The following is a 25,156-nucleotide window of genomic DNA, read 5'->3' on the forward strand; positions in this document are numbered from 1 at the left end:
CGGCATACAGCTTCCGGGTCATGTGGCCAGGATGACTAAGCCGCTTCTGTCGAACCAGAGCAGCGCACAGAAACACTGTTTACCTTCCCACCGGAGCGGTACCTATTTATCTACTTGAACTTTTTTGTCGTGCTTTCAAACTGCTAAGTTGGCAGGAGCTGGGACCGAGCAACGGGAGCTCACCCAGTCGTGGGGATTTGAACCGCCGACCTTCTAATCAGCAAGTCCTAGGCTCTATGGTTTAAACCACAGCGCCACCCACGTCCCTGACTTAAGAGTAGGAGGGCCCTAAATGGCCAGGTGCATCTTTTCAGAAGAAGGGAGGAGTTCCTGCCTGGCAGGCTTCAGGCCTGGCCTCTCCTTCTTCCCACCAATGCCCTGCTCCTCCATGCAGGATGGAGGATGTGATGCTGCAGGCTGCGGCTCCTTTGCAGGGGGCTTCCCTGCAGGAAAGGTGCTTGCAAGCAAGCAGCTCCCCCACAAGACAAATTGTGGGGAGCGATACAAATTGATCCGAGGCCTGATAAAGGCTGGTTGGTCCCCCGGTTGGCGTGGTGTGGGCTGATCAAGGGCGCCCAGATCAGGGCCATGGGGTGACTCAGGGAGTCTGTGCGCAGCCTTATAGTTCCTGCAGGTATCTGGGTAACCAAGTTGTTTATGGCTTTCAAAGGTAAGTTTTAAAGACAATTAAGCTAAAGATGTGAATAAAGAGACAGCAGAAGTCTTTGAAAACCAGCACAATTTGCATAATAAAACGGCCATGCCATTCAAATTTTCGGAGGCCGTATGTGTTTTCAAGGGAAGCCCCGCATATAACGCATGACAGCAATCCAATGAGAAGTGTTTGCAGCTGGCAATCCAGCCCAAACTGGTAGAAAGCAATCTGTGTCACAATGGTGAACTAGGCCTCTAGCACAGGGGTTGTCAACCTGGTCCCTACCGCCCACTAGTGGGCGTTTCAGGATTCTAGGTGGGTGGTAGGAGGTTCCACGGCACAAGCTGAATTCTCCTTCCATTGAGCACTGTTGGGTGGTAAGGAAATTTTACCATCAAGAGAGATGCATTAGTGGGCGGTAGGTATAAAAAGGTTGACTATCCCTACTCTAGCATCTCTCTCTCTCCCTCCCCCCCTTCCCCTCTCTCTCACACACACATTCTTGCAAGTGGCAACCTAATCTTTCAAGGGAAGCCCATCCAAAACAGAACACACACTAAACTCCTTGATCCCATTTAACATTGCATACATAACTGGTGTCCTTACAACATCAACATTCCACTGTTATGACGCCCCATAGTAACATGTGCCGTAGCTATACCTGCATGCACTCGTTTTTGCCCATGACTCCAGCCAGCTGGAGGTAGCATTTGACTTGCTGTCGGATCTTCTGGAAGCAATCCACAATTGGCACCGTTGGAATAGTGTGAATGCGACTCAAGATGTCCAGAGCCACGTTGACCAGCCCTTGCTTCCGAGCGATCTTCCCATACTGGATAATGGCAGAGGCTGAAGCGTGGACTCCCAGCATGGCATTATTGGAGCTAGGATCGTGCTGAGTGCTGTTCTCATACGCACTGACGATGGCTAGGGAAACCCGAGAGAGCAAAACTTTTTAAATTACATTAAATGAATTTACACGTTTAATTTTGAATCATCATTACGTTGGTATCCTTAAGGCGGGATCTTGCAGAGGGTTTGGCAAGATCACTGGATTGCCTCAGTCCACGAAGCCATCTCTTCAATACCTTATGGCTCACTGAGAAATCAAGCAAACTATGGCTTGGAACAGGCATGTCTGACGTCCGGCCCAGGGGCCTAATCCAGCCCCCCGGTCAGTTTAACTCAACAACTTTGGTTGGCCCTCACACATGCCCACTTCATCAAATCTGGGCCTCTTTGAAAAAAGTTTTGACATCTCTGGAAGGACATGAATGAACCCAGGTTCCTCCAAGGCTCAGATGTACCCCCTTCCCCACAGCTGGAAATTTCTGACATGGGCTCGTTTAAACGAAAGCAGAAGCTTTGAAACACCTCCTCCCAGTCATAAAACGATAGGTGACTATCATTTTATGTACCCAGGCTTTCCTTATCTTGCTGGCCTGTGCTATGCTAGTTCCACTTGCTTTCTTTGTCTTGTTGTTTTTATTGAGTTTTGTTGTTGTCTGTATTGTACTATGCGACTTGATCTATTGGTAAGCTGCTCAGAAAATATTTTGATTAAAAAGCTGGATAAAAATACATATGAACTCACCCACCTACCCAGTCTTGGCTCTGAATGCTTCAATGCCCAGATTGATGCACATTGTCAAATATACATGATTGTGCCTCATCAACGGAGTGGAAAAACATTTCATACACCTAAGCCCCAGCCTTATAAAGAGCCTGAAGTTTAAATCAACCAGCATCAACTGTTTTGGTGCCTGGGGATTTTTCTCCCCAGACCTGCTTATGAAAATGGAAATTTAAAATCACCCTCAATTTTTTGCATTTTATTTCTGTCCTAGGAACAGGTCTCAGATACAACAGTTTTAGGAAATAGTTTTCTAAACGGCAGGAATAATAAAATCACCTTGCCAACCAAGAATTAGGACACAATTCCTTATGTGTTTTTGAAAGCCAAAAATTCATACCTTTTATGCGAGGAGTGGAAAGGGAAGGGTGTCTTCCCTGAAATAGGATATAATGGGACTTGGGTGTTTTTACCTTGGTAATGATGTTGCCTCCACATGAAAATGCTGCTCCAGTGGGACAGGTCATCCGACACAATTGGCAACCTGTTCCTCCAAGTTTTCACAACAGTCTTCATGTCATGCAGGCTGTTATTCCTCCCAAGATTGGCCGGCTGTAACCCTGCATTTATTTGAGCTGCTTCCTGAAGTTCAATTATTTGCTGTGCTGCCTAGGAGGATGAAGGTTGTAAAAGTTATAGCACATGTGTCATTGGTTCCTCATCAGGAAGGAAAAAAAGTGGGGCGGGGGGCTGTCTTGCAGCACCGACAGCTAAGTGATTTGTTTTGCCCACTGAAGACCATTCGCACATTACAATGAAGAATGTTGAAATCAACGTCACAATATAGTTGGCTGATTTCTTTTAATGCCGTTGATCAGATTATCAAGGTTCATTATCCACCCTCTTCTAAGGAAACAAACAGGGCCATGAATAACCATTAATGCAAAACAACACACATTCCCTGGGACAGAAAAGCTGCTTTAAGATCATGGCAGGGGTCTTGCTAACCCAACACCAACACCAAACAGCTGTTGTCTCCAACGGCATATAACATGCTGTTTTTGAAGTGCCACTCACCGGCCATATGGCATTATACAGACGGTGACATGTCTCTGAATTGCTTTGGAGAAGAGTAAAATGGTGGATCTATGAAAGTTTTGTTCATAGCTAAGAAAAAGCGGATTAAATGGTTTTATTTTCTCCAGGAAATAGTACTGTAAAGGCCAGGAAGCTAAACTGACCATCACAGGGACTCAGAACCGGGTTCCTGGCTTTTAGACTGAGCACTGTTCCCTCTCTATTCTGGGACAACTCAGCTTAGAAATGGATGAGAGCTTATAGATGCACCAGGTGCAACAGCATGTGTAAAATAGCACAGCCTAGGATACAGGTAGCGGACGTGGTGCCCTCCAGCTGCCTTAGATCAATGTTTCTCTGGTGCTAGCAAGCATCTGATACATATCTTTTAATTTTTCAGTCTGCCACTGTAAACTTCAATTTGTTTTAGGGGTTATTTGAGGGGTGGGTGGCTGAAATCATGCAAATCCAAGAGGACCCTTTTTAATTCTACTGGATATGACTTATGCAGACGCCTTGGAAAAGAGGATGGAGAAGAGTGAATAAACTTTTTCTGTGTGACTGGGGAGGGGAAAGAGAACCAACCCGTTATGATGGTGCCCATAGCACACTCTCAAGTTTTCAAATGTACCAATGGATCCAAAAGGGTTGGTGACCCCTGGTCACCCCACTCTGGCTTACTTCAAACAGCCCTTCCTTCAAACACTTTCTACAAATCCAATATGTACTCACCTTACGCAGGACAAATGCAACCCAGCAGCACTTTGACAGCCACCCAAAAGTGGCACAGAGTTAGTTAAGCTCTGGGCAGGTCTATAAACTTTACTGGAATTCAAATCCTTTGTAGAGATGTAACCATTAACAAAGCAGCTTCTTGAGAGATGAACACTTGTCTTAGCTATTAATCAACAAAGATAACTGCCTCCCACCCCCCAAAAAAATCTGTCTACACGTACACACGAATCTCTGGGAACAAAATAAATTAAGGAGAGAAACACCACCAGCACCTGCAAACACATAGGCATACACACACACACACACACACACACACACACAATCACCAGAATTTCAGCGCTCACAATAGCTTAACCTTCATCCTACTCCCATTCATCATGCAAATTTAATTTTCGAGCAGGTATTTAATCACTCACTATCTGATGCAGGAAAAAGTAATTACTGCTGAGTAGCTTCATTGCCATGCTGGCAACTTTGTCATTCACTGCCTATTTTAGCAATTTGACAATGAGAATGTATACGAAGGTTTTCGACATGCCACGCAATGCGCATGGAAGTGTTGAGAATGTATTTATCACTATTAATTCTTACAGCCGTGCGCGTGTGGCAAACTGAAATGGTAGCTCCTACTTACTGAAAGAGGTCGATGCAGCACTTTGCCTATTATTCATCTTAACTCTTTCAGACATGCTCTCATCTTAATATGTGGAAAGGCTGAAGTTTGTTATCATTAAAACAAAAAGGCACAAAATGCCACAAAAGGGATGCAAGGATGCATAGACAACCTCCAGTATTATCCCAGTCTGCATCTCTATTTGAACTATTTATATAGCTAGATATTGTATTGCATTCGTGAGGTTATTTTAAATGGTTTTATGTATGGAACTGTTTCAAAACTTTGCTTCTTTTATGATTGAAATTGCTTAATAATTGTATATTTTATTGCTGCAACCCACCCTGGGGCCTTACAGTAAAGGACAGGTAACAGGTCTAATAAACAAATAGAATAACATGTCCTGCAATATTTTTTGTTTGCTGAGTGCCATGGGGGTTAAAAACAGGCATGGCATATCAAGATGAGTGTGCATGCGTGTGTATTCACCTTGCTCTTTGCATGGTTCCTTACAGGAAACTTAGGAACAAACTCCCATGCAGTGCCTGCATATTGATTTTAAAGACTAGGTTTCTCAGAATCACCTTTTGCAGCAACAACAAGAAAGTTTTCTGTGTTTATGAGGGTCCTAGATTTATTTATTAGATTTACAGTGGTGCCCTGCAAGACGAATGCCTCGCAAGACGAAAAACCCGCTAGACCAAAGGGTTTTCTGTTTTTGAGTTGCTTCGCAAGACGATTTTCCCTATAGGCTTGCTTCGTCTTGCGAGTCTTGCGATTTTTCGTCTTGCGAGTCTTGCGATTTTTTTTTGCTCCCCCCCCCTTTTTCTAAGCCGCTAAGAGCCTTTTAGCCGCTAAGCCTTTAATAGCCGCTGAACCGCTAATAGCGCTAATCCGCTAATAGGGTTGCTTCGCAAGACCAAAAAACCGCTAGACGAAGAGACTCGCGGAACGGATTATTTTCGTCTTGCGAGGCACCACTGTATATACTTCATCATAAGTTCTCAGGGCAGTTTGCAGAATAAAATACAGGATAAAAACAAGCCTGTAATTAAAGGCAAATCAGGAAAACAATACTCCCCTCCCCCCCCCCCCCGCCAAAAGAAGGGTCTGACAACTCACAGCAATCTCTGGCTCACCTGAAGAAGGGGCGTGTGAACGTGTGAAACCACCTGAGGAAGTCTTCGCCATTCCCGGATAGCCAAGCCACTGGCCATTTCAACCAGACGCTCTATGTAGTTGAGCTGTTGTTCCTCGGGATGGCAGATTGCCAGGTATCCACGGTACATGTTGACTTTCCATGCCATCTCTTTGGGGCAACTCAACTCCACCTTGGGGCAAAACAAGACATTACAATGCTTTTTGTAGGCGAAAACACTGCAAAAGAAAAAAATAGCGGCTGGGTTTTCAGACACTACGCAAAACCGTGTTTTCTGCTAACCGTGGTGAAAAACTCACACCACGGTTTGCAAAATTGCTCGCCCACTTTCGTTTTCCATCTGCCCAGGATTCAAGTTCCTAAGTTCACACCTGTCTCCATGATGCTGCCCTTGTGCTGCAGGGGTCCAAACTGTTGCTTGACAATAGTTTGCAAGATTCGTAACAGTTAACCACATTTAGAAAACTGTTATCAACTTATGGTTTCATGTCCTGACTCGGAGAGCTCCAAAGAAACCAAGGTCTGTTGGCAGACACACATGCATTAAAACAAACTGTGTCTTAGCTTAAAAAAATGGCGGACATTAAAATAAGGGAGGGAAACCTGTGGCCCTCCATACTACATTGCTCCCATCATGCCCAATGATTTACCATGTTGGTGGGAGCAGGTGGGAATTTCTTATTTTATATTCTTTACTGAAAGATAAAAAGTACATAATTACAAGTGCACAGAGTAAGATAAGATGCAAAGAAGAAGAAATAGCACCCATACAGAAAATAAAACCAAACAAAAAAACTTGTAGACATTACAAAAAGCTGTCACTGCGGTTAACCAGACCGTAACCTAATACGGTATTTATAAAAATGAATTCCAAGTATCGTTAAATTTGTCCATGACCAGCATAATGGAGTCCAGTACGTTCTAAATATTATTTTTGCTTGTAGGAGTCTCAATTTGAGGTCCAGAGACACACTTGTTATAGAACTTAACACAGTTTTCCATTGTTTGGTCAAGCTCAAGATCTCCAGTTCTTTGTACTGGGTTTATATAGGTGGCTCAAAACTGTCGCATTAAGCAACACCAGCGCCATTTACCTCCAGTGGAAAGTGGACAGTAAGCATAAATGTAGAAGCAGCATGGAGGCCATCAGGCCTCAACATCCTTGTATTTATGAAAAACATGTTTTCTGGCTTAAAAAAAAAAAATTCAGAGCAGCTCAATTTACAGCTTCACTTATTTTCTCTTTAGTTCATTAGTATAGGCCTCATTACTGAAAATCTCTCTTTCAATCCAAGCTCCAGCTATGGCATGTCCGCAGTTGCTGGTGGCTGTCACGTCGATTCAGCCTGCAAGCCTTCACAACGCGAAGCTGTCAGACATGATCAATTCACTTGGCTGCAATTCAAGGCTTCAATTCTACCCTGCAATCTATTCAGTATTGCACAGCTGCAGGGGGAGGGGGGACGCGGAAACAGGACCAAAATATGATGATGATCATTATTATGAAATGATTCCATAATTATTGAAGGGATTGGGCTTCCATGATCGTGGTTCTGTTAAAACTTTATTGAAAGTATTGAAAGTGAATACCCAACAGCTGAGTAAAGTAGAGTTTTCAGGAGAGAGGACTGCAGCAGGTATCTGTCCTCAGAGCGCCAGACCTCCTTTCTTAATAATGCAGAAAACTTTATGTTTCCTATGGCTGCACTCAAGTTGTGGACACCCCTTCAAAGATAAAAGGACTCCTTCATCCTGGAAGCAATCTTTATCAAGACATGTTTATTTCAACTCCCTATTTCACAGCTGAGTGAGATAATACATAGCCCGTTTCATTCCTATGCTAAATTTCTCGATATTATGTGTGTCTGTGTCTGTGTATATTTCCCAAATTGTCCTTCAGGGCCTTAACCAATGCTAAAAGTACAGAGTATTCTGGACCTTTACCTCAAACATAATCCACAGTTATGAAACAATATATAGAAGCACTTGGACACTGAGAGCAAAGCTTCTTGCTAATATTTCACAGGAAGCAACACGGCTTTCCTGGGCATGAGGATGCCCCCACAGAATCATATTTTCCACTAGCATCCACCCTAGTACTGATGTCTCCAGATAATCCAAATCTCAAATTCCATGAAAATGTTGCTATTGATTTGAAAGGAACGGATTCACTCTACACAGCCCTTGAATTTGTTTATTTACTGCATTTCCATCTCGGGGTAAACTCTAGCCTTTGTCTGCTCCCACACATGTCAAGAAGCATAAACCATCAGAAACGGCAGCGTGTGGCAGGCTGGGAGGATGATGAACTATAGTGCTGAGGTCATGTGGCAACTCCAGCACCCACCACTCCAAGATACAATGCAACTACGCCATTTTGGACTCATAGCTGTCCATGGAGGCGCAGGTCAATTCTGTGTCCAGGGCAGCGGTCTACCAGCTCCATCTGGTACACAGGCTGAGACCCTACCTGCTTGCGCACTGTCTCACCAGAGTGGTGCATGCTCTGGTTATCTCCCGCTTGGACTACTGCAATGTGCTCTACATGGGGCTACCTTCGAAGGTGACCTGGAAACTGCAACTAATCCAGAATGCGGAAGCTAAACTGGTGACTGGGAGTGGCTGCCGACACCGGTCCTGAAAGACCTACATTGGCTTCCAGTACATTTCTGAACACAATTCAAAGTGTTAGTGCTGACCTTTAAAGCCCTAAATAGCCTCCGCCCAGTATACCTGAAGGAGCATCTCCACCCCCATCATTCAGCCCAGACATTTAAGTCCAGTGCCGAGGGCCTTCTGGCAGTTTCCTCACTGTGAGAAGTGAGGTTACAAGGAACCAGTAAGAGGGCCTTCTTGGTAGTGGCACCTGCCCTGTGGAACGTCCTCCTATCAGATATCAAGGAAATAAACAATTATCTGATTTTTAGAAGATATCTGAAAGCAGCCCTGTTTAGGGAAGTTTTTACTGTTTGATCTTTTATTGTGTTTTTATTGTTCTGTTGGGAGCTGCCCAGAGTGGCTGGGGAAACCCAGCCAGATGGGCGGGTTATAAATAAAAAAATATGATGGTGATGATTATTATGGTGATATGGCTGGGGAGCTCAAAGGGTACAATGCTGCAGAATATAGCTGGTCTACAGTTCACATTCAGGTTAGATTTTGACTGGTCTCTTGCTAAATTTGCAAGCTCCCGTCTAGGAGTGCTCACACACAGCTCATCTCTTTCCTCATGCTGTAACCACTAACCTCCCTAGTTACACACACCCCGTAGCTTTGCATTAAAACCCAGCAAAGAACTGAAAGCTTATGCAAACACAAAAGGGTGGGGGAGACTACAGCTGAGTTCAGCACACCAGATTAAGGCAGAACACAGAATTCTGAGCAAGGAGCTGTCGTTTGACTTAAATATGAACTTCACTGGGATTCATGCTGGGATTCTTGGGAAAGCTTCAATCAGAGACAAGTTACTATGTGGATGATGCTGATACTTGAGTAAGCTTTACTGAGCCTTTTTTTTAATTTCTTTAAAGAAATAAATCGCATCAAGGTAGAAAAGTTCTTAAATATCCCCCCACATGCCTGAATTATGGATTTACCAGTGAGACAAGAAGGAGCTATATATTGAAACCAGTCCTCCCTTCTTCGCAGCCACTTAGCTTTATAAATGTTTAATACAGCATGAATTTCACTCAACCCGAACACACACTCAAGATATTTTAGACATGAAAAACAGAGCGCCCTGAAGCAATCTACTAGATTTTGAATGCTCTACAGCAGCCCCGGTTTTATGAAGGACTAACTCATCAGGTACACACACACATACAAACACACACGTATGTGGTTCTAGCTCATATATTCTCAAGTGATTCCTATGAAAGGACAAGGATGATCAGAATACAAATCCACATTGCTCAGTAGAGATGGCAAAGGAGACGGGATGTAACTACATGGTGTGTCATAAAGGGCAAAGCTCACCTATTTGAAAACTGTTGTTTTGCAGCGACTACATTAGAACAACTACATCCTCCAACTCTCTTTACTTCAATAGAGGAGACAAAATTGCAGCTCAAAATACGTTTAGGCATTTAACCTATTCTGCACCTTGACTTATTAAGAAGAAATCCCAAGGCTGCGATATAATTCAGGTGTAAAATCAAGTCATGCTCTGCTCTGATGCCTAAACTAAGGCAATCTGATGAACCATGGTTTAGCATCTAGGGACTTTCAGGGAAGGAAGAGGCAGAGGGAAATCATACAAACTATAATTCGCCTGTGCATCAGGAAAATAAACCATTCTTTGGAGTCTGAAGTATGGTTAGCATGAACCATGGCTTACGTATTATGTCTGTACCAGCCTGTTCAGCATCACGGTTTGCCTGATTTGGAAATCCCAACAAACTATATTTATTGCAAAACAGAAAATGAGGAAGGTAGCACACAAGCTCAAGGCACAATGCCAATGAACAAGACATGGTTTAACCATAACATTTGAATTGGGGCCAGTGAAACACATGCTCAACTAAGAGTCAAGCACAGTATCGGAACCATTCCTCCTAACTGCAGTTTTTCTCACATGTCTTCTGTTGCATCCATATTATGTTTATTTTTACCCCTCTGAATTAAAATGAAAAATAAACTCATTAACAGAAAAAGTGTTAAGGCGTGATTTTAAACTAAGAAAAACAGGTGCATCACCTGTACTATTTTAACATGCCTGGCTGCAATATTAATTGCTGGAGGCCCAGGCTGCAATTATTTTGACTAAGAACTTTGAACGATGAGCAGTCCGAGCCATTCCACTTCTGCCATTTGCTAACTAAAGCCTCAAAACATGTTTTATTGATTTCTTGTCCTTTCGGTTGCTGAGCTATGCCGTGCAAGTTCTGCAAGGCAGTGCCATTAAGGACTAACGCAGGGCATCTTGCCTTTGAATAAAGAAGTGGATGATCTATCACTAACGCATTTTTTATTTGAAATTATGCCACCCGAACTGAAATACATCTCAATTAGCCATCAGGGGTGTTTTATGCCTTCGTTCCCAATGCTGGCTTTAAGAAAGTAAACAGAGAGACTCAGGAGGAGGAAGAAGAAGTATATCAGACCATGCTGCACTTAGCTTATTGCACAAATACTGGAGCCAAAATGAAACAAATGAAAGCTCAGAACTATTGAAAGAACCATGCCATGTCATGAAAGAGACAATGACTCTGCTATCTTCTCAGTATTACTTACATGTGGATATTTTGGCAGCTATTCCTATAGGACACTGGCTGACAAACCACATGCTCCTTCCCACCATTGTCACCTTCCTGACACATGCATTTCTCCATTGTGCCTAAGTTATCAGGCGCATCAGCAGTGACTTTAGAGCTAACCAGGGTACCAAATGAACTAGCACCAGCCCAAGACATTTTGCTACCTGAGGCCAAGGGCGATATTGATATACAGAAGCCTCAACCGGACCTGTAACCTGGTATCTGAAATCACAATGTGAGACTATTTCAGATTATTGCTTAAGCAGGAACCCTGGTTAAATCAGTTAATATAAATACTAATGTAGCTACTTAGCAGGGGAATTGGTGTTCCTGAAGGGGGTGGGGAAGTGATCTCAAAGCCCACTCTAAACTGCTCAACCACAGGTAAATGATGATAAAAAAACCCTTTACATCAGAACAAGCTCATAACCTGTAGTTTTCTATTTAGGTTTGATATCTGAGATGGGGAACCCGTGGCCCAGTCCCATTATCCCTGGTGACATTGGCTGAAGCTAAGGGAGCTGCAGTCAAACACCATCTTGAAGACCACAGGTTCGCCATCCCTGTTTTCACAGAGAACGAAGAGGAGCACAATCATCCAAGGAAGGGAAAAAATAGTCCTCACTGGTTTGCTGTGACTAAGAGCATAAACAGGGAAGAGAAGGGATTTGCCAGAGGTCACTTGCTGTGAGGAGGCTCAAACACAAAAGTAAGGCAAAGAGCCATCCCCAACTAAATAGGCTGCCCATAACTCTTAGCAGAGACATCACCTTGCCAACAAAGGTCCGTATAGTTAAAGCTATGGTTTTCCCAGTAGTGATGTATGGAAGCTGGACCATAAAGAAGGCTGATCGCCAAAGAATTGATGCTTTTGAATTATGGTGCTGGAGGGGACTCTTGAGAGTCCCATGGACTGCAAGAAGATCAAACCTATCCATTCTGAAGGAAATCAGCCCTGAGTGCTCACTGGAAGGACAGATCCTGAAGCTGAGGCTCTAATACTTTGGCCACCTCCTGAGAAGAGAAGACTCCTTGGAAAATACCGATGTTGGGAAAGATGGAGGGCACAAGGAGAAGGGGATGACAGAGGACAAGATGGCTAGACAGTGTTCTCGAAGCTACCAGCAATGAGTTTGACCAAACGGCGGGAGGCAGTGGAAGACAGGAGTGCCTGGCGTGCTCTGGTCCATGGGGTCACGAAGAGTCGGACACGACTAAACAACAACAACAACTTTTAGAAGTATTCACTCTTAGCTCCAGTGTACTTGGAACGGACCTGGGAGGTAGCACCTTCCTATAAGCAAGATTGTGAATGCAGGAGTGCATCTAGCTCCTCGAAAGGTATTTGTCTTCACTGCAGCCAGGGAAAGTAGCCTGACTCTCTTCATCTTGTCCTACTGACAGATGTTTCTTGAGAACCAGGGGACTGCAGTGTGCATACCTGCGCACTTCGCTTGCCTCCCTTTTCCTCTCGTCTGCTAAAAAAGCTCCCCAGACACAGGGCAAGAATGATTGGAAGCAGAAGCCAGTTGTCCGTGTTACATTTGCAGATGCTCAATCAGCATCTTCTTCCCTTGAAGAAATAATTAGGACAAAAATCTGGGAAACCTGCATGCGGAGCACGAGCTTCGCTGGCTGCTCACTCCATCACAAGGACGCGCACCACCACCCCACAGGGTGCAGCTTCCATTGATAGGAGCTGCAGGCCCGCCTTCCAACAGTTGCACTTTGTACAATCATGGATTAAACCGGATCCTCCGGGACAAAGGGGAAGGACACCCACCTGCACCAGCGCCTCCTTCATGGCGGTCCAGTTGGAGATGCGCCACGCACATTCCAGGACTAGGTAGGGGTTTATATGACCCTTCGATTGGCCGTACTCTGTCAGAGCTTCCCACTGGTTCAATTCTTTGGAGCACCTTGAAAATGGAAACACAAGGTTGATCTCACTGGTTAAGAGTATCTTTGTCCATTTCAAATAGTTAATAGAGGGAGTTTATTTTACGAACTTATTTGTGACACTTAAAAGGCTGCCCAAACAAACAAACAAACTCCCCTGGGCAGCTTGCAATAAATATGTAAAACACAACTGAAATGCAAAGTCAAGCATACAACCGTTACAAAGGAAGAACGCCCCTCCAAATTTATAAATACTAGGGGTATGCATCAGCTCTGCGAGCATCCCAAACAGTGAGGCAAATCAGGGTGATTTGAAGCAGATTCTGATATCCCGGAGTCAGACGGTGCCATTAGCAAGACTTGTTTAAGTGGATCAGGGAGTTTCCAACCTCCTGAGTAGCACTGGTGCCTTAGTTTCTTCAAAAAAACAAATGCAACCCAAAATTAAATCCAAGCTGACTGGAAATGCCCGGCGCTTGGTAGATAGTGCTGGGGAGGAGAGAGTGGTTGTGGTGCACACTGCCTGCCACCAGTTACATGGGGAAATGTAGTGATGAGGTCCTAGAAGCAAAATTCAGGCTTCTGGAAGCCACGCTTTCAAAGGGAGCTTTCTCTGCATCGCTACTGGCTCCACATGCTAGGCCAGCTAGTCTCAACGCATGGATGTGATGGTGTTGTTGGTCCAAAGTACTCAAGCTTTTTAAAAAGCTAGTACAGTGGTACCTCTAGTTACAAACTTAATTCGTTCCGGAGGTCCATTCTTAACTTGAAACTGTTCTTAACTAGAGCCATGCTTTCGCTAATGGGGCCTCTTGCTGCCGCTGTGCCACCGGCACATGATTTCCATTCTCATCCTGGGGCAAAGTTTTCAACTCCAGGTAACTCTTTCAGGTTAGTGGAGTTTGTAACCAGAAGCGTTTGTAACTTGAGGTATACCACTGTACCGTATTTTTCAGTGTATAAGATGTCCCCATGTATAAGACGCCCCCTATTTTGGGGGACTAAATTTAAAGAAAATGAGGGGAGATGGCCCAAAGATTTTGAGCTTTTTAAAGGGGGAATTGCACACGCGCGATCACTCCAGCAGGACCATTGTTGGGGGCTGGCAAAGTGGGCAGCCACTCCCCCCATGCCACTGTGGGCAGGAAGCTCCCTAGAGTGTGGGCCACGCCACTATCCGTGTATAGGACGACCCCAGTTTTTTGACATGATTTTTGAGTCAAAAAACCTCGCCTAATACATGGAAAAATACGGTAGTTGTATCCAGATGTTCCTGGCTGAGCCATACTTGCACATCTGAGCACACACAACCCAGGCAGGTTTTCCTGGTTTTTGGCCGAATTTTTAAGCTTCCAAATTGTTTTTTAGTTTTTATTGCCAAAACATTTACTAAAATGCATGGTTAAAAAGAGGTTTTAACCATGGCAAATTAAAGGTGTTTTTTTAAAAAAAAGCAAGGTGTTTTTTTCCAGTATAGCTGTTTTGATCTGGAAGAAGTATGATGAGATTTGTTCAACCAACAGCAAACGGTGCCACTGATGGGCTTGAGGCATCAGTTAAACAACAGGAGATTCAAGTAAATTTGCCCATTCCTCAATATCTTCTGAATTTTACGTTCAGCCTCACATCAAATCTTTTAAGATACATCAAAACCGAGCAGTAGAACAAATTCAATTAACATACCGAATCCAGTGGTCCTCCCAGAGCTGATACTCTGGGAAAATGGCAGGGGAAGCATTGCTTCTTTCATGTTCTTTCTTCGCTTTCTCCATTGCTTTCTCATAGGTTTCTTGTGCCTAGAAGAAATTGAAGCAGCTTATTTTCTCACGGGATCCTACAGGAGGAGGCACACTCTCAAGCAGATGCTGCATCACTATTTCCTGATCTGAAAAGCCAGAATTAAGGCTGTGCAACAGACTGTAGCCAATAAGATCCACAGTTGCATTCAGTAAAGCTTCTCTTTCCTCAAGCAGAGGACTGGTGCCACTGATGGGCATGTATGGCCCTCGCTCCTGGATATGGGGGGGGGGGGGGAATGTGCATATCACCCATCTGCATTAATTGCAAGTACTACTGTACTATTTTAGATGCCTGTTGAAAACCCCTCTATTTCATCAGGCTATCCAAGCACGTGATTTGGTGACATCTCTTTCTGAATTTGTTTTAATTGCGCTCCCCACCCCCCGCGCTTAAAATATATTTGCATTTTATTTTTAACGGCATTAGGTAAAGGTACCCCTGACCGTTAGGTCCAGTCGTGGCCGACTCTGGGGTTGCGGCGCTCATCTCGCTTTATTGGCCGAGAGAGCCAGCATACAGCCTCCAGGTCATGTGGCCAGCATGACTAAGCCGCTTCTGGCGAACCAGAGCAGCGCACGGAAACGCCGTTTACCTTCCCACCAGAGTGGTACCTATTTATCTACTTGCACTTTGACGTGCTTTCAAACTGCTAGGTTGGCAGGAGCAGGGACCAAGCAACAGGCGCTCACGCCGTCACGGGGATTCGAACTGCCAACCTTCTGATCGGCAAGTCCTAGGCTCTGTGGTTTAACCCACAGTGCCACCCGCATCCCTTTTAACAGCATTGCTTGATCACAAATGTGTTTGAGAAGAAGGGTGGAGCATCAATGTAATAAATTATTATTATTATTATTATTATTATTATTATTATTATTATTATTATTATTAGCTTGTCACAGCCAGGACAATCAGGTCTCTCGTACTACACTTAGCTGTGCATTTTTGTGCCTTGGGGACTCCACTTGGGATCTGTGTAAGGTTTTCCCCTTAGCCTTTTCTTCTCCCGAAGATGTCCCGCAAGGCAGAGGTTGTTTACGGTCAGAGTTTTCCTTCTCCTAGGCGGGCTACGTTCCCAGGTTGACAAGCCCTATCTGCCCCTCACTTCCCTCAACAGCGCATGGTGATTATACCACTTACATGCACAAAACTGGCTTCCAAGTGGTTTACAAGTATAAAATATCCACATGTCTTTAAAATATACAATAAAACAAACTCCATCAAAAGGTTAAAAACATCTACAATTGGAAGCAAGCCTGTTAAAAAGCATAACAATTAAAAGTTGAACAACTAAAACAATTAGATCAGAAAGGTCAAGTTCAGAGGAATGCTTGTCTGAAGAGGCGTGAAAAAGCCCTTCAATTAAACTCGCTCATGCGCTGCCTGACTGTAGCTCCGCTTGTAAGACATGCTATATCAAGGTTGTCGGCAGCCCCTGTTCTTCAATACAGGGACATTATATAATGCTTCCAGTACAATCACGCACCTGCACTCTGTGTGCTTGCCATATTTATATGGTCAATTTTTAATCTAATATACTACCTGCTCAAAGAAGCCGTGTTGCTCGTAAGCAATAGCAGTTGCCGTCTCCGGAAATTTACAGCGTTTCTGCCACAATCCAGCCCACATGTCCTCCTCTTGTAATAGACAGTACAGCTCCGCAAGAGAATCGAGTATTTCCTTAGAGGGAGAGGAAAAGCAAAAAGAACAACAATAACAATATAATAAACGTTGCTGCTATGGCGCAAAGTTTATGACCGACCAATTATGAAGCAGACATTTTCTGCAATAAAGCTATGAGCCGGGAACTGGAATAATCAGGCAGCTGGCCAAACAAACACGGGCAACTCTGGCGTCTTGGGCTTACTCAGTTAAAGGAACTTCTGGAATAGGCCTATACTTTTGCAGTTCACAATATGTTGAGTGCCTGATTCCATCAAGGCTTAGAACATTTTATCAGCTGACTGAAGATACGCTAGCTTTGCTGGGAGAGCCATGTCAAGGAAATGCTGGAGGCTGGCAGGCCAGGATCTACCTTTGCAGAAGACTGTCGGCACTCCCACAGAAAACCATCGCTTACACCAAAGGGCGGTTGACGTTTTTACCTTGTGGGTCATATACATACACCCTTGGCCAAACTTCCAGAAGTCACATGACAGTGGTGGGCGTGGCCATCCTACTCTGCCCCTCTCTTTCTCTCTCCTCCACATCCTGCCAAGCTCAAGCACTTACTGAAAAATGAGCTAATTTTTTTTTTGGGGGGGGGGGTGAGATCAGCTGTTTCAACTTTGAACAACGGAGTGTGCAGGAAAAATTCAGCCACCAAGGGCCAGGAAAGACGTACTGCTAACCTTGGTTCACAAACTTATACAGTGGTACCTCGGGTTAAGTACTTAATTCGTTCCAGAGGTCCGTTCTTAACCTGAAACTGTTCTTAACCTGAAGCACCCCTTTAGCTAATGGGGCCTCCTGCTGCTGGCATGCCGCCGGAGCACGATTTCTGTTCTTATCCTGAAGCAAAGTTCTTAACCCAAGGTACTATTTCTGGGTTAGAGTCTGTAACCTGAAGCGTATGTAACCTGAAATGTATGTAACCCGAGGTACCACTGTAAAGCCAAGCTTGGGAACAGGGTTCTCCTCACCAGAGTCATTTTTTAACGCAAATTCTTCCCTCCCAGCACACAAATACAGTTAAAACAATCCGCTAGCTTTAATCACAGCTGAAGCAACCAAGGTTTCTCTTAGCCAAGATCTGAAGCCACTCTGGGCTGCAGATCCTCAAGTAAGGGAAACCGGTGAAATTTAAAAGAAATAGCGAATTTGACTACTATCACTTTGAACTATGGTTGCTCCCTACCTGTTGAGGTGGAGTTATGCTTTCCTGCTCATAAAACTCAGTGCAGTGCTTAGGCTTAATCTGGAGACTGAGTCCTTTCTCAAAGGCTTGGTGCTCCAGCATCAGAGTCGAACGGAACCAGAGGTTGTGTGTTTTACCCAGGTACTTCAGCACACAGGGCCTGATTGGAATGGGAGGGACACACTGAGACATGGCCTCCACGAAACAGTTCAGTGCACTAGGCTGGCAGTCCCGCTGCACTTGATGGCTCCCGCTACACAAGAACGGGCTGATTTCTCCCGCAAGGGCCTGAGAGAGGAGAGAAAGGAGGGTAGGAAAAACTGCTGAATCTTCGTGTTAAAGCAATCAAGTCATTTCAACACTGAAACATCAATATATTGGGACAGATCGCATGCAATGATCTCAAATAGCAAAGATGCTGAAATGTGTACTTCTAGTCTCAGAAATACTATTTATAAAAGTGCTTACATATTGCCTGTATTGTGGAAAAAACAAGCAGTTTACTATATACAACAAAACCATGTAAAATTGGAGCTCATCAACTATTACTAAAGGAAGTTTTCTTAGTTGCCTACATTTATATTATACTTCTGTTTCAGTGTATCTGAAGAAGTGTGCATGCACACGAAAGCTCATACCAAGAACTAACTTAGTTGGTCTTTAAGGTGCTACTGGAAGGATTTTTTTGTTTACATTTATAAAATACAAGTCCTGGCCCAAGTTTGGGAAACGGTGAACTAGCGATTTCTCTAATATATAATTCCCAAGAAAGTTTGAATGTCTCTCTTTCACCAACTGCACTTAATTCCTCCAAAGTTTTACATGCTTTCTGCAGTTGCAATATACAGCATGAGGCAACAAAAAAATTAGTAATTTTAAAATGTTTCAGATTTTTTTCACACCTTCAAAATGTGCTTTGTTGTAATAATAAAAAATTCACACTCACATGTTGCTGTCTATCCGATAGGATTTTCCACAATCTGGAGAACAGCTGGATCCAAGTCCTTTCAGCTAAGGGCGTGGAAATATGGCACAGCTGCACAAAGGCACTTAGCAGGGCTCCAGTCTTGAAATAAAATCAATACAGTTAGGCATATTGAATGATGAAGGAGCTTCCTTCGCCTGCCTCCCCGCCCTCCACAGGCCATGACTCTATACATAAAGACCAGCAATTCATCCCTCATAGTCTTATTCCGCAGCACAGCTATGGAACAGCTGCAGCAATACTATGACAAACACCACGTAATCCTATGCACAGTTATTAACTAACTTTAAATGGGTATACACTGCCATTCCTAAGGAACAACCCAAGGCATCTAGCAAAGGACCAACCTTCACTTCTCGAAGAGAGTCGAGAAATTTATCATGCCGGTTGGTTAGCATGTGCAACTGGTTGCCAATGTCCTTTTCAGAAAGCTCTTTGGTTTTGGGTGTACTAGTCTGATCACCTGGAGCCAACTCAATGTCTATCTCCACATCCTAAAAAGAATAAAAAAGAAAAAAGACATGAGGTCTGAGATGATATAAAAAGACACTAAAGTGCAAAGATCTGAACATGTGGAACAAATGCATGACTTCAGACCTGTGTTGGCTGAGCAATGATGCTGCAGGACAAAACCTCTTTTGAAGTGAATTTCAAAGAGAGCAATTTGGGCAGGAATGTAAACTTTCAGTCATGGTTTAGAGCAAGGCTGGCTAACCTGTGGTCCAACTGATGCTACAGGACAACAGCTCCTACCATCCCTATCCACTGGCAATGTTGGCTGGGGCTGATAAGGCTTTGAATCCAATGACTTTTGGAAAGCCACAGACCTAAAATTACACAGCTGACCCACAGCAAACTTCCCTTTCCTCCTCCTGCACAGCCCCCCCCTCCTTTCTTTGAAATAAATATTTTGACATTTATTTTGGGAAGGCCCATAGCTAAGCGATAAGCAGAGGCTTTACAAGCAGTAGATCCCCCGGTTCAATTGTCGTCATTTCTGGGTAAAAGGATCTTGAGTGCCAGGGCTGGGGGAAAAGTAATTGCCTGGGACCTTAGAGACCAGAGGTCAGTCAGAGTAGATAGGAATTGGTATAGGGTTGATGGAGTCATGACTTTTGCTCTAGGTGGGAAAGGGCTGTTCCTTCAGGGCAGGGGGTAATAGCTCAGAGGGTAAAAAACCTGTTTTGCATGCAGAAGGTCCCAGAGTCAATCCCTAATGAAAATGACCAGGGCTCAGAAAGATTCCTGCCCAAGACTATTAGAGTAACTGCCAGTCGGAACAGACAGTACTGAGCAAAATAAACTCGGAACGAGACGGGCTCACGTCTTAAATGGAATGAAGGCAAAAAAAGGCATATTGCAATATGAAAACCAAGTTACCTCTTCCTTAGATTCACTGTTTTCTCTTTCGCGAGGCTCCTGCTTGACGTGGGTCACCATAGCAAATGCTGCCCGGTCGTGGCTGTCGGCTAGGTTGATGACATTTGTGATGGATGGCAGCATGGCACCTTGGCAGCTGGTCCCAATTGTGGTGTTTCTTTCGCATACAGCCAGCAAGAGCTAAATATGTTTTAAAAGCGGTCATGAAACTATTTGGTTTTTGAGACTAACGTACCAAAGAACTCCTGCATGTTTATTTTATTACCACTTGTAAGTAAGCACCCTTGTGCAGAAGTCTTCTCATGGCCAAGATGACTGGGACTAAGCTACAGCCAACCTCCCATTCCCTCTGGGCCAAAGTCTCCCTTTCCTTTGTTGGCTTTAATCACGGTTTAGTGACACATCGGCAGAAATGATAAACCACATTTCCCATCTTGCCCAAGTCCTGGCTAAGAACCAATCAGGTGTTTGCCTCTCCCAGGACATTCCATGCCAGTCTAAAAGGTAAAGGTACCCCTGCCCGTACGGGCCAGTCTTGCCAGACTCTAGGGTTGTGCACTCATCTCACTCTATAGGCCGGGAGCCAGTGCTGTCTGGAGACACGGGTCACGTGGCCAGCGTGACAAGCTGCATCCGGCGAGCCAGCGCAGCACACGGAACGCCGTTTACCTTCCCGCTGGTAAGCGGTCCCTATTTATCTACTTGCACCCGGGGGTGCTTTCGAACTGCTAGGTTGGCAGGTGCTGGGACCGAACGACGGGAGCGCACCCCGCCGTGGGGATTCGAACCGCCGACCATGCGATCGGCAAGTCCTAGGCGCTGAGGTTTTACCCACAGCGCCACCCGCGTCCCCCATGCCAGTCTAGGCAACCCATATTTAGGAGGGGAGTTTTACATTCCTTGGCTAGACCACTTGAGTTTAGGGAACATTTAGGAGCAAAAAGAGGGACATCACAAAGTGCATTAGTTAAAGTATGGAACTTGTTCTCACTAGAGGGATCGACGGCCACTGACCAGAATGGCTTTAAAAGACTATTAGATAAATTCATGGAGGGCAAAGCTATGCTACTTGGAGGCATTAGGTCAATGAATAACATCTGCTGGGAATCACAAGTGGGGAAGGGGCTGTGATACTTAGGTCCTGTTTGCAAGCATTCCACAGGTATCTAGTTCGCCACTTTGAGAACAGAATGCTGGACTAAATGGACCTTTGGCTTGATTTGAGCAGGGCTCTTATGTTCTTGCTGTCAGCAGAACTCGTCGCATGAATCCTGCCTATTCCTGGAAGCAGATTCCATTGGGGAGCAGTGAAACTTACTGGACTAGTTCAGTTGCAATGCTAAAAATGATGTTTGTGACCCTCTCCTCCCCTGGTGCAGCTGCGAGGAAGGGATTGGAAGCATCTGCTTCCATTTTTTAATTCACTCGCTTAGGCAGTTGTTTATTTTTGGTTGTTTGAAATCATTTATATCCTGTTCTTCCTCCTTAAGGAGATCAGTACAAAAGAGCACAAGATGGCAGTAGAAAGCAAGAGTCGGTAACACGGCACTCAAAATATCTAGGGCAGCTCAAAGGCACGATTAAAAAGCAAAGTTTTGACTGCCTTTCTGGCTGAAGGCTAGTATATGGGGAAGCCCTGGGCTGCCCAGACAAGAAGACCCTTCTCTCAGCCTCGCTGATGTGGTCCAAAGGGAAGCAGAACAGTACATTTGGCACCAGCTTGGCTGCCGGAGTTGCCAGGAGGCGGCGTACAAGGCGCCGTCCAACTGTGTTAGGGATTCCACTCTGGATCTGTGCAGGGTTTATTCCTTGGCCTTTTCTTTTCCTGGAGTTGTCCCACAAGGCAGCAGATAAAAGATTATTTCTCAAGGGTTAGTCTCAAAGCCTCTCTCACCAATGAGTATAGCCGCAAGGCAGTGGAGGTTTAAGGAGGTTCTAGGAGAAGGAAAACCCTGGCCTTAAGGGATGTTAAGGCCTCTTTAAAATTGTCCTTCGATTATTTTTATTGTAAGCTACCCTGTGCTCCCTATGAGAGGAAGGGCAGAATATAAAAATGACGGAACCAACAAAAGGAGGATATAGTCAGGATGCCTAGATCAGTTCTCTCTCGCACCTAAAACGCAACCATACTTCTTCTTTTTTTCTTTCCCCCCCAAAAAAGTAGCTGAACAGCAGCTGGAATGAAAAGCTAAAACACATAATTCTTTTACGTGTCTGGCTATTCCCCGCCTAACCCCCCTGCGGTTATGAGCACTAATTATTTTGTGGGGTAGGGGGTAGCTTGCTACATTAAAGTAATTGCTTCCCATTCAGTTCTCTTGTTTAGTGTTTAAGTAATTGTTTAGTATTCACACAGCAAGCATTTAGGTTATGTATTGAATCCACATTATTTCATCTTCAATCAGAAAGTGCTTTGTATTCCTCTTAGCTTTTGAGCTTTCGCCTTATTAACTTGATTTATCCTTCATTGTTCAACACAGATGCATATATTACAGTGAATATATGGTTGTCAACTATCGCAAGAGAACAAGGACGATCCTACGTGCATCTACATAATCTCAAAGATTTCCAGGTTACACTCATGAACAATGACAAATGACTAGCAGGTGACTGCCCGCTTTCATTTGTGCTGCCATACGCACATTCGTCAACTTATCAACATTTACTGAAGTTCATACAGAATCTTAGCAGTTCATGGATAGGAAACAAAAATGATGTATTTGTTTTTTCATTTTTTCTTTTCATAAAATTTATTAACGGTTTGATTACAAGAAAAAACCAAAGTGAATTACAAAAAACAACAACACCGTTTCAGCACAAGGCAAATACATTTTTGTTTTTGTTTTCCCAGGCCTTTGGGCCGCACCAGTGATAAAACGTAAAGGTAAAGGTACCCCTGCCCGTATGGGCCAGTCTTGACAGACTCTAGGGTTGTGCGCTCATCTCACTCAAGAGGCCGGGAGCCGGTGCCGTCCGAAGACACTTCCGGGTCACGTGGCCAGTGTGACGAAGCTGCCCTGGCGAGCCGGCACCAGCGCAGCACACGGAAACGCCGTTTACCTTCCCACTATAAAGCGGTACCTATTTATCTACTTGCACTTAGGGGTGCTTTCGAACTGCTAGGTGGGCAGGAGCTGGGACCGAAAGACGGGAGCTCACCCCGCCGCGGGGATTCGAACCGCCGACCATGCGATCGGCAAGCCCTAGGCGCTGAGGTTTTACCCACAGCGCCACCCGCGTCCCTCGCACCAGTGATACTATACTATAATTTTAAATTCTGATTATAATTTTGTGGTTTTTATTGTATTCTTTGATTGTAAATCACTTTGGGACTTTAGTAGGGTATGTATAATTTAATTCTAATGATATTCAAGATGTTAGGCAGACCACATGCATTTCTAATGCTACAAACATTCACATCACAGACACTCCTACCTCAATGCACTGCTTGATCCAAAAGTGACTTCCCATGGCTTCCCAGTTTTGAGAACAGGTGATATAAAGCAGGCGCTCATAGACACGGCGCTTCATGGAGTTGTCAAAAACCTCGAAAAATTTGGCTCTGATGAGCGGCTGAGCACAACGGAGTCCCGAAAGGAAGGCTGGTTCAAGTTTAGCGGTAAGTTCGCTGCCCGAAAGGTTTTCGTCCCTAGGAAAAAAGCAGCATTTAAAAATACAGAACTTGCAAAGCAGAGATTGGGGGGGGGGGGGAGGTTGTGACAAAAGGTAGAGGGGCATGAATCACAGGATGAGTTTGCATGAAGGAAATCAGACAGTAGGAGGATTCATCTTTTTCTGGAGTGTGCTCTTTGCTTCTGTGTTGCCGACATACATTGGAAGGCGCTGGGGGAATCCCAGAATACTTCTCAGCCCTATTTCCAACACTGCAGGTAGACAAAAGCCTTCTTCAACCATCCTCCTGAACATGCAAGGTTTAAAGTGGTACAGGGCTAAGCCCTGTCCACCCCAATGTCCCCACAGGTGAAGTGTCAGGGCTTGTCTCAGGCCTTAACTCATCGAGCAAAAAGATCTGAAAGGGGTTTCTATGTGCTTTCAGCTGAACCTGCTCAGAAGCCTCTGAATGACCCGGTGCCCTTTTAAACATATGAAAGTTTGTACTCGGCACTTGCAGGGTCAATCACAGCAGAATTTGCAAATACCTAGAGTGGGGCTTTCCAAACTATGTGTGGCAACACATTAGTGTGTCAGCTGCAGCGTGTAGGTGTGTCACACAAACGCTCCTTTCGAGGCTGAAAAGGGGTTAGCTTAACCTCCGGTTTCCTAGTAGAACTGAATTGCTGTATCATGAAATGATGCAAAACTAAAGTACTGTGTGGCGAAGTGACGCATGTCTAAGAAGTGTGTCACCAACATGAAAAGTTTGGAAAGCTCTGACCTACAGAGACTATGCTCTCAGAAGCGAAGACACACCCTAGGGAGAACTTCCTAGGTCTTGCTTCTGTAATATACACATGGACAACCAAGAATATAGGAATATAGCTTGCTGCTAGAGGATATGCTTTGCATGTAAATGGATCTAGAGCTCCTTGAAGAAAAGGTGGGATATAAATCCACTAATAAATAAGTATGTTCACATGCTTTATAGGGAAGAGTTTGGGATTTAACAAATTGCAAAAAAAACACACCCTCAAATTAATTATATTTTATTATAAAATAAAAAATTCTGAACTCTTGCAATCCCTGATTATTTGTGGAACACCGTGTAATTTGGCACATGATTAGTGCATTTAACATGTGCCACGGTATATATTGATTTCACCTAGCAAAGAAAATGCAGACTGACCAAGGATTTGAAGGTATGAACAAGGAAAATTTATGAAACTTTGAAGAATAGTTACTTTAACCCGCCCCTGCCACCTAAAAACTCATCTAGATTAGCTTTAAGAGATTGATGGTATGTTATTAAGGTCATACATGGCCCAAATTATGAACCAGTAAGCTGAACCAGTTGATTAATTGCTATAATTACCTATAGACATAGTTAACAAGGTCTAAAAACTGGGCATTTAATTCAAGGTCTTCTGGAAAACGTTTTTCAATGTAGGTCATCATTTTTACTAGCAAAATGGACTTCTCCCGGAGCGTAGGTGTCTGTTTGAAAAGAAAAAGAAGACAGCAATTAGTTTTTCACTTTGCCTTTGAAATTGTGG

General features: G+C 44.2%; 1 protein-coding gene across 9 annotated transcripts in view; it reads right to left on the reverse strand.

Moving 5' to 3' along the window:
• Positions 1-25,156, reverse strand: part of TRRAP (transformation/transcription domain associated protein) — a 166,116-nt gene that overhangs the window by 57,061 nt on the left and 83,899 nt on the right. For all 9 annotated transcript variants that reach the window (XM_077918588.1, XM_077918587.1, XM_077918586.1 and 6 more), the window contains 12 exons: positions 24,976-25,097; positions 23,421-23,634; positions 19,986-20,165; positions 18,953-19,099; positions 18,567-18,686; positions 17,621-17,908; positions 16,306-16,443; positions 14,650-14,762; positions 12,851-12,986; positions 5,793-5,984; positions 2,702-2,897; positions 1,317-1,582 (listed from right to left, as the gene is read on the reverse strand). In XM_077918588.1, the coding sequence (XP_077774714.1) occupies positions 1,317-1,582; positions 2,702-2,897; positions 5,793-5,984; positions 12,851-12,986; positions 14,650-14,762; positions 16,306-16,443; positions 17,621-17,908; positions 18,567-18,686; positions 18,953-19,099; positions 19,986-20,165; positions 23,421-23,634; positions 24,976-25,097 (2,112 nt within the window). The remainder of the gene's footprint in view (positions 1-1,316; positions 1,583-2,701; positions 2,898-5,792; positions 5,985-12,850; positions 12,987-14,649; positions 14,763-16,305; positions 16,444-17,620; positions 17,909-18,566; positions 18,687-18,952; positions 19,100-19,985; positions 20,166-23,420; positions 23,635-24,975; positions 25,098-25,156) is intronic.

Source organism: Podarcis muralis, chromosome 14 (assembly GCF_964188315.1).
Source record: "Podarcis muralis chromosome 14, rPodMur119.hap1.1, whole genome shotgun sequence".
Taxonomy (NCBI): domain Eukaryota; kingdom Metazoa; phylum Chordata; class Lepidosauria; order Squamata; family Lacertidae; genus Podarcis; species Podarcis muralis.